This window comes from Myotis myotis, unplaced genomic scaffold, assembly GCF_014108235.1.
Source record: "Myotis myotis isolate mMyoMyo1 unplaced genomic scaffold, mMyoMyo1.p scaffold_m19_p_1, whole genome shotgun sequence".
Taxonomy (NCBI): Eukaryota; Metazoa; Chordata; class Mammalia; order Chiroptera; family Vespertilionidae; genus Myotis; species Myotis myotis.
This window is the reverse complement of record NW_023416313.1, coordinates 75,777,835-75,788,103: the sequence shown is the minus strand read 5'-3', so window position 1 is coordinate 75,788,103 and position 10,269 is coordinate 75,777,835. Positions and strand designations below refer to the sequence as shown.

General features: G+C 46.7%; 1 protein-coding gene across 1 annotated transcript in view; it reads left to right on the top strand.

The window, feature by feature from the left end:
• The first annotated feature begins 5,697 nt into the window (after nucleotides 1-5,697).
• Nucleotides 5,698-10,269, top strand: part of TAF3 (TATA-box binding protein associated factor 3) — a 191,576-nt gene continuing 187,004 nt past the window's right edge. Inside the window, 1 exon segment of the mRNA XM_036341524.1 lies at nucleotides 5,698-6,139. Within this exon segment, the coding sequence (XP_036197417.1) occupies nucleotides 5,974-6,139 (166 nt within the window). The 5' untranslated portion in view covers nucleotides 5,698-5,973.

Sequence of the window (10,269 nt, the reverse complement as noted above, 5' to 3'; positions counted from 1 at the left end):
TATTTGTCACTGCCCTGGCTGGTGTGTTCATTTGGTTGGAGTGTGTTTCTGTACACCAAAAGGTTGTGGGTTCCATTCCTAGTCAGGGCATATACATAAGTTTCGGGTTTGATCCCCAGTTGGGGTGCATCTGGGAAGCAACCTGTAAATGTTTCTCTCCTGCTCTCTAAAATCAAATAAACATACCCTCCGGTGATGATTTAAAGGAGTGTATGTCATTGATATACTAAGAAATCCCATTTCAATGAAAAAAAGATAAGTCAGTTTTAAAAATGGGCAGTGAATTCGTAGTCAATTGTCCTTTTTATCCATCAAATTTGTTAAAGACTAAAGACGGAAAAAGTTGCCTGGCTTGTGGGTTCAACTCAGGGCAAATGCTAGGGTTGCAGGCTTGATCCCCAATAGGGGGCATGCAGGAGGCAGTTGATCATTCTCATAATTGATGTTTCTATTCCTCCCCTCCCCCTCTCTGAAATCAATAAAAACATAACAAAAAAATTTTAAATGGTTTGAATGGTAAATGTTTTTTTAAAAAGATAAAGTTTTACAGTAGGAGGAATCAATCTCATACGCTGTTAGTGCAAGTTTACCATCTTTTTGAGAGTGATTTGGCAGTGTCTATTAAATTTCAAAATATACAGTTTGAGTCATTTCCACTTCTAATAGTCTAGTCCAGTGGTCAGCAAACCGCGGGTCGCGAGCCACATGGGGCTCTTTGGCCCCTTGAGTGGCTCTTCCACAAAACACCACGTGCGGGCGCGCATATACAGTGCAATTGAAACTTCGTGGCCCATGCGCAGAAGTCGGTTTTCAACCTGGGCCAGTCTATTTTGAAGAAGTGGCGTTAGAAGAACTGGGGTTACCTTCGCTGAGGTCGACCCCTCAGATTGAGGATGGTTTTAGGAAAGGCCAGTTTAGGAATACCCTAATTAAGATAATAACAATGTACCTACCTATGTAGTTTAAGTTTAAAAAATTTGGCTCTCAAAAGAAATTTCAATCGTTGTACTGTTGATATTTGGCTCTGTTGACTAATGAGTTTGCCGACCACTGGTCTAGTCTACAGAAGTACTCATACTATAAAGACTTGTCCAAGGATGCTCATTCAAGATCATCATGTGACCTTTCAGAGCAGTGCAGGTAGAGACCTAAAAGCTTTCAGAGAAGAACATCACAAAGTTTCAGAAATAAAAGTGGCTTCAAGCCAAGGAGAGAGGAGGACTAAGAAAATCCATTGTGATAACACCAATCTTGAACTTACAGCCTTCACAACTGTGTGAAAATAAGTGTTTAAGCCCCCAAATCTGCCATTTTGTTATAGCACTCTAGCAAAGTAAATACACTGTAAGGAGACCAACGAACTACTTAGCAAGTGGACCACAATGCTCATCCTAGAAAGAGCAGCCATTTGTGTTGACAGGAATAGGCGCATGTTCTGGATTTATGGATACAGATTTGCCTTTCCTGCTTATGGTGTTTGATGTACTGGTGTCCTGTATTGCTGTGTCAGAGCAAGGGAGCCATTTTACAACAAAGGAGGTTGGGAGTGGGCACACGACTGTGGAAATTTGGTCATAACAGATAGACCAATAGAGCTGTGAGTCTGACAGTGCAGGGGAACACCCTTTGAAGGCACAACTAAAGCACTAGGTCACAGGCTAATCCCCCAGTATGCCACATACAAAACTAAGTCAATGACTTATGTGTCTGTGCTGCTGGGTTAGATAGATCACACACAGGTGGAAGCCAGTTTCCCTGCTGGGAAACTGTTCTGGTCTCTGCAACTCTGGCTTCCCCAGGTTGACAGTTTTGATTTCCAAAAGGGGGGGTGGGGATGTTTTCACCAGGGTAGACAGACAGAGTCCCACTGAAATATTACCTGGGCACTTAGGCCAGGAGACAGCATGCAGAGGAGTCAGTGTTGGCAGGAGTAATCGACCCTGATCATTGCTGTTACACAATGAAGGCAAGGAGAAATGTTTGGTACCCAAGCAGTCTGGTTGGGTGCCTCTTATCTAATATTGATGGTCTGCAGACAGATTTAGCAGCCACAGTCTGAAAAGGGCATAAAAACCAGGGGCTCAGACCTCCTGCAGAAAGGGTCTGGGTGGTGCCACTAGGTAAGCCACTGAGGACCAATAGTGGTGCTAGCTTTGGTGAGAGAAATTTAGAACAGTGGAGGAGGAAGACGATCAATGGAAGCTGTAATCTGTCTCCTGTCCCTCCTATTTGTTTTTTCTCTAGGAAAAGAGTCTCTTCCGCCCCCACCCCCCTACCTCCAACTCCCAAATCCAGGAGGAGCTGTTCCTCAAATTTATACCACGAAGTGAATTTAAGGGTACAAGAAGTGGACTAAAGTTGCTATGGTTTGAATATTTGTGTACTGCCAAAATGCATGTTGGAATCTTTACTCCCAGCATGATGGTATTAAGGTGGAGCTGTTAGGATGTGATTAGATCATGAGGGTGGGTGGAGCCCTCTTTAATGGGATTAATGTTCTTATAAACCAGATCCCACAGAGCTCCCAGGCGCCTACCACCTTGTGGATGAGAACAGAAGTTGATTGCTGACTTCCAGCCTCCAGAACTGTGAGAAATAAATCTCTGTTGATAAGTTACCCAGTCTATGGTACAGTGGAACTTAAGTTCTTGAATCTAATTCATTCCAGAAGGCTGTTGGAGAAGCAATTTGTTTGAAAACCAAATATTTTTTCCCATTAGAAATAATGTAAGTTGAGTGAATCCATTCCGGACCCCCAAATGATTCCCTTTTTTTCACCTTTCTCATGTATACAGTATATGTCTAATGTACTATTTAATCTATAAATAATTCTTTTCTTAAATTTATCAAACCACCCCCTCCTAGCCTTAAGTGAATTTTTCAGGGGCTAAGTGGGTGGGTGAGTGGGAAATGATTAACCAAAGAACTTATATGAATAACCCAGGGACACACAATATGGTAGTGAAGGCCTGGGTGGGCTGGAAGGCCTGGGTGGGCTGGGGGGGAAAAGGGGACATCTGTAATACTTTCAACAATAAGGTTAATTTAAAAAAAAAAAAGAATTTTTCATAGATCACTGCCTCTGAAATGCCATCACCAGCTAACTGCTTATCTTTTTATCCAATCAACAACAGTTTTCTACCTATTCAATTGCCTGTGGTTATTGTTTTGTGAGCACTTTCACATCCTTAGCAACATTAGCACTCTGGATAGCCTCTTTATGTTTTAAAATTGTGCTAATTGTCACCAGCAACAAAAGCATTCTCTCTTTTGTTTGTTGCCTAAGAGAGCTGCGGTATCAGCTTTAAAGGGCTGTCAGGTCGAAAATTGGAGACATTTTTCCTGTGAACACCTTTGTAGAGAACCTAATTGTTTGAGATGGCAGACATTAGAGAAATGAGTTTTGACTATATTTTGTCATGGCAGCCCAAACAGACTAAGACAGGAGAGAATATTGTAATGCACGGCTTAGATCCCCTTAGGACTGAAGGACTTCCACCTTCCTTGGAATTGCCTCTGCTGCAGAAAGCACCTTTGCCTACGATTACACACCCTTTCCAGGAAAGCCGTCACACAATGAGGGCTTACATTATATTTTTTACCAACACAGGAATATAAAGGTCAGCCGCCTAGTTTCATCTCATGGAAAAGCTGAAGGGCCATCCACCTTCAGCTCCCTATGGGATTGGATGAAGTCCTCCTTGAAAGTGCATTGCAAGGAAAAGTTAAAAAACAAAAACAACAAAGCGAAAGGAAAGTGCATTGCAAGGAAAAGTTAAAAAACAAAAACAACAAAGCGAAAGGAAAGTGCATTGCAAGCTCTTTCCCTTGCACAGGTGGTGGTCCCAGAAGCACTCCTTAATAAACCTTCTGCAGTTTGAATTTCATCTCAGAACTGTTTTTCTAGGGAGTTGAACCTGTGACATATAATCATGTCCTTGTTTGGGGAAGATACAGACTGAACTATTTCTGGGTTAAATGCCATGAAGTTTGCAAGTATTTTCAAATTGTTCTGGAAAAAGGGATGCGTTATGTGTATGCACACAGTAAACATGGCAAAATGTTAACAACTGAATGTAGGTCAAGTTTATACCTATTTATAGTTTTTCTGTAGGTTTGAAATTTTCCAAAATATAATGTTAAGGGGTTAAAGCACACACATGCAAATGAAGAGGAATCAAATGTAGAGCTATAAAAGGAAGCTCCAGAAGAACTGACTGAACAGCAAGAGAGGGGTGTATTGTGAAATTCAAGGTACCAAAGTTTCAAAATGAAGATAGTGTTCAACATTATCAAATAATTACAAAATGGTCAAGTAAGATGAAGACTAAAGTGGCCCATACATTTAGTATCCAAAAGGTCCCTGATAATCTTGGGGTCAGAAAAGTCAATGAAAAAGATGTTATAGGCCCCTGCCACCTAGCACCTTGCTCCTTCTCTACAGATGGTCATTTAGTTGAAGTACCATATTTTCAGTTATATAGTGTTTTTTTAAAAAACATTTTTATTGATTTCAGAGAGGAAAGGAGAGGGAGAGAGAGAGAAACAGCAGTGATGAGAGCAAATCATTGATTGGCTGCCTCTTGCACGCCCCTTACTGGGGATTGGACCTGAAACCCCTGCATGTGCCCTTGACTGAAATCGAACTCAGGACCCTTCAGTCCGCAGGCCCACGTTCTATCCATTTAGCCAAATCGTCTAGGGCTATTGGGTTTTTACGACGTAAAAAAAAAAAAGAAAGAAAGACTATATTATGTTGAAGGTCCTGAAATAGTCCCTACAGGGGTTATGTAAAGCCACTAGGAAATTCACAATTTATTGGGAGAGGCATATAAACTCAAATACTTAATGCACTGTGATAGGTATAAGAATAGAGAAACTGAGACAATACAGAGGAGAGAATAAGGGGAAAGAAAGAAGCTTGCAGGGAAAACACACACACACACACACATTTATTCTGCATATTTAAGAAACAGAGTAAATGAGCCATTACAACCTGGCTTAACCATGGGATTAGTTTGCTTGCAAATTAAAATTTTAAAAATGTATTCCCAATATTTAAAAATCGAGGCCCCTATCACAAAATCCCAATTTCTGGCAAATTGGAGAGATCTGGTAACACTTGGCGGAGGCTGAGAGAAGGCTCTGGTGTAGGCAAATGTGCCCCATGCCCTCTGCCAGCTCCATTGATTTAAGGTACTTGTTATTGACCTTGATTAGATTTCTGGGGCCTCATAAATTTTGCACCAAGGCCAGTGCCTAACTCGTCTCACCCTAGTCTCCACCCTACTTGTTAAGGGCTCAGAATGGCATGCTAAACAGCTTGGGCGTGATTTAATCTACACAATGGTAAAAAGCTCAGGTTGTTTTCTTTGAGCAGAGGCAAAACGGATGAGATCCGCGCTTGGGGGTGGGGGTGGGGACACTTAGGTTCCCACGCCCCAAATCCCGCCCCTTGACTCCGAACCACTCGGTTTCCCACTTCTCTCTAACAGTCGCATTTTCACTTCATTCCTGATTTTTGCCCCTAAACTACTGACGGTCCCCTCTCCCTTCCTCTCCAAGTGAGCATCCACCCCCCCACCCGGAAGGCCCGAGCACCTGCCTCTTCGGCCGCTTCTTCCACCTGCGCTCGGCAACGACGTTTCCTACAGCTTTCCAGTCTCGAGAATCGATACCGATAGCATCGCTCTGCTCCAACGGGGCGGAGCTTCCTCATCGGTGCGCTCAGCGTTCGGCTAGTGCTGCCTCGCCCCGGCGACCATCCAGCGGGAGGCGGAGCGAGTCCAAAATGGCGGCTCTCAGGCTGGCGCGCTCCGTGCTGCCGAGGCTTTGAGGTGGTCGCCAGGGGTCCGGGGGAACGTTTTCCCCGCCGCAGGGGCCCTGGAGGATGAATCGGGGGCTCTGCTAAGGTTAGGCGGTGGCGGTGGAGAGAAGTGGCAGCAAGTGCTGCGGTGGAGTCCACGGAGCGGGATGTGCGAGAGTTACTCCAGGTCGTTGTTGAGGGTCTCGGTGGCGCAGATCTGCCAGGCGCTGGGCTGGGACTCCGTGCAACTCAGCGCCTGCCACCTCCTCACGGACGTCCTGCAGCGCTACCTGCAGCAGTTGGGACGGGGCTGCCACCGGTACTCCGAGCTCTGTGAGTACCGGGCTGGGTGCGGGAGGGCTGCCTCCGGACAGTCACGAGTGACACCTCCGGTCTCCCCATCGCTCTCCCCGCATCTCCGAGGTGTTGGTGCCCTTCACCCCCTACCCGAGTTCGGGCGTCTTCTTGGTCCCTGACGCCCCTCCGCTTCCACTGTCCCTGGGAAACTCTAGTCATCCTTTCGGTGCCTCGTCCTCGCCCGCTAACTTCCCGCCTCCAGCCGGGAGCCCCGGGTCGGCTCCCAGCTCCACACCCTCCCGCTCGCCTCTGCTCTGCACGGCGCGTCGGTCTCGCCCGCGGTCTCCTGTCTGGCCGCGCGTAGAGCCGCCTCGTGAGCGTCCGAGAGCCCCTTTCCCCTCGGGTCCTCCCGCTGCCTCGCCGGCAAACTACTCCAACTAGTTGTCACAGGCGCTCCGTCTGCCGGCCGCTCCGAACGAGGCTGGCCCTGCCGCAGCTCCCGGCGCGGGCGCGTTGACAGCTCCTCTCGCTCCCTGAGGGGCTCTGCCTCGCCCGCCGTGTCTGCTCGGTTCACCGGCAGCGTCTTCGCCGACTCGTTCCCGAGGCCAGCGGGGTCAGGGTCACTCGGGCGAACTTTCCCTGGAATGAACACGCGCCCCCTGACTTCCTCCTGCATCTGTTCTGCCCGTGGCTCTCCAGGGGTGGTCGGGGGAGTAGAGACAAGTTTCCAAGGTTCCTCGGGTCCCCCGAGACACAGGGCGTTTGGCGTTTTAAGGGAATGCCGGAAAGTGTCTTTAGCTGGAGGTATTCACCGTTTGGGGGACATTTCATAGAAGCTGCCCCTCGTCATCTCCTTGATGCGATGGTTTTGTTTGGAGAGGGAGCGAGCCCTGATGTAAATTTCAGGCCCTAGCTTTTTAAGGCAGTAAACTGGAGAACTGGGTGAAGCGTTTCGCAGGAAAAGTGTGTTTTGTTTAAAGTGACTCCTAGGCTGAGACATTGAGACCCGTGGACACACTTTACTTCTTAGGCCCGATTTCCATTCCGGCTCCCGTAGTGCTGCCAAAATAATGTATCCACAACACACATCTGGTCGTGTCATTCTTAAAAGTGTTTTAGTTGTTTACAGGCTGAAAACATAAGCTCTTCAACAATGCGCAGTGCCTTCTGTGAGCATTTGTCTTACCTCCTGCTACCCTGCCATCCTGTTTGCAGTCCTGCTGAGCTACCTTACCTGCCTCTTCTGAAACATTGTTATCTATCCATTCCTATGGGCATGCTGTTTCCTAGAGTGTCCTTCACCCCCGGCCCACCAGTAGCCCTACTTGTATTTTGAGATTCACTTATCACACCTGCTTTAGGAAACTCATGTTATCTTCTCTCCTGAGTCTGTGTGCATGTTTCTGTTATGTTATGTAGCACCTTGGTTTGTAAGCATGTGTGTTTCTCTCTCACCTTGTCCTGTCTCCTCTCCAGCAAACACATTTATAATGTTTGTATTCTGTAACCTCGCATGCTAGGCCCCCCAGGAGCTATTTGTTGAATAAATGAATGCACTGATAACCCACTACCACAATAGCTATGTAATCACTGCACTTTTTTGAGTTTTAAAAGTGTGTATTTTTTTGAATGTTTGATTTCACTGATACTTCTGATCTAAATTTGAAACTGCCCATAGCTCTCATTCATTGATACCTTGAAAGTACACCACCAGCACGCTTCTTGGCTTTTGCTTCTTTTCCTCCCCTTCGTCCCTCCCACCATTTCATGATCCGTGAGAATATTGTTATGGTTATGCATAGTCCAGATTATGTTTCTGCTACCAGTTTCCCTAAATAAAGACAGATGTACTATACCTTTAGGTTATCAGACTATCCCCTGAGTACATAGCTACTTTTGCTGCCTTATACAACTGAAACAGAATATGTGCTGGCACTCCAAGTAACCAGGTATTCCAAAGTCACTAAGTGATTATTGTTATGAATTAATGTGAACCCCTTCCCTAATTACTCAATTTCTGTAGTTTATTTTCTTGCTTTCAGTGGGAATGCAATTATCAGGTTCATTAGTCTCTATTGTGGTTTGGTGACATTTTAAAAAATGCCAATTTTTGGTATACTGAGTCATTACAGACTTTTTTTTTTAGATTCTCTTTTTCTTTACTATCCTTACTTTAACCTTGAATTCTGTAACCTCAAATTACTAATATACAATCTTATATTCGATTCCTTTAAATCCTTTTTGTCTTTTTGACGAACATTTACTGAGCACCACTTATGAACTAACCACTATGCTAGGTTTTGGAGACATGAAATTACTTAGGCACAATCCCTGCCCATAGGTTTGTACATGGCTGTCAAAATGTCAACAACAACAAACTGATGGTATTTATTCCTTTTTAAAAAAATCCTCTCAAGTTAAAGCAAGCATCAGAAGTTACTGTTAATTCAACAAATAATGCATTTTTATATTTCCCTAAGGCAATGATTTGTCAGAGCATAAATGGGCTATATGTGTTGTATTATGTGTAAAATATGTATGAGCTGAAATCAGGTGCTAAATATTTCAGAATGACTCTTAGCACTAGTACTATAATTTTTTTAAATAATTTTTAAAAATATATTTTTATTGACTTCAGAGAGGAAGGGAGAGGAAGAGTGAGATAGAAACATCAGTGATGAGAAGGAATCATTGATTGGCTGCCTCCCGCACATTGGACAGAGCCCGCAACCCAGGCATGTGCTCTTGACCGGAATCGAACCTGGGGCCCTACGGTCCGCAGGCCGATGCTCTATCCGCTGAGCCAAACCAGGCAGGGCAGTACTATAATTTTTTGTTTGTTAATCCTTACCTGAGGATATTTTTTCCTTTGCTTTTCGGAGAGAAGGAAGGGGAGAGAGAGACACACATACACATCTACTGGTTGCCTCCTGCATTCACCCTGACTAGGGCCGGGGAACAAACCCAAAACCCAGGTACATGTCCTTGACTGGGAAGCGAACCCTCCACCGTCTGGTGCGTGGGCCGACGACACTCTATAACTGCTGAGCAATACCAGCTAGGGCACTAATCTACACTAATAAAAGAGAAACATGGTAATTGGCGTACGACTGCTACCCTTCCCATTGGCTAATCAGGGCGATATGCAAATTAACTGCCAGCCAAGATGGCGGCCGGCATCCAGGCAGCTTGAAATTAACATGAGGCTTGTTTGCTTCAGTGACGGAGGACTCCAACGTTCCCTGCCTGCCGCTGCAGGCCTCTGAGCTGGCAGTTTGAAACATAGTTACAAAAATAGAAGCTAAACAAAACCCCAGAAACCAGCTTTCAGCTAGCCGGGATTTCAGACCTGGAGTTGATACAGAGTTTCGATTGTAGAACCTGAACAAACAAGATACCTGCTTTCAGGAGCGGAGGCCTAAGAGCTGGAGCCTCAGAGCTAAAGCTGGCTCAGAATAACAAAAAAAAAAAAGAAAAAAAGGAGCAGTTGGGAGCTTCAGTCTCAGCCTGAAAAAACCCCCCGCCCCTCACCCAGACTGGCCAGGCACCCCAGTGGGGACCCCCACCCTGAAGGGTGTGTGACCAGCTGCAAACAGCCATCATCCCCTCATCCAGGCTGGCCAGGCACCCCAGTGGGGACCCCCACCCTGATCCGGGACACCCTTCAGGGCAAACCAGCCAGCCCCCAGCCATGCACCAGGCCTCTATCCTATATAATAAAAGGGTAATATGCCTCCCAGCACCGGGATCAGCGTAGCTGAGAGGCCTCCCGGCACCGGGATCAGTGTGACAGGGGGCAGCGCCCAAACCCCCTGATCACCCTGCGGCTCTGTGTGTGACAGGGTGCGGCGCCCCAACCCCCTCAACCCCACGGGCCCTGCTCTGTGTGTGATGGGGTAGAGCCATAACCTCCCCATCGGCCCTGCCCTGAGTGTGACAGTGGCGGCGCCCCAACCCCCTGATCGGCCCTGCTCTGTGGGTGATAGAGGGCTGCGCCCCAACCCCCTGGTCCGCCCTGCTCTGTGTGTGACAGGGGGCGGTGCGCCAACTCCCCTATCGGCCCTACTCTGTGAGTGACAGTGGGGAGCTCCCCAACCCTCTGATGGGCCCTGCTCTGTGCGTGACAGGGGGGAGCTCCCCAACCGCCTGATTGACCCTGCTCTGTG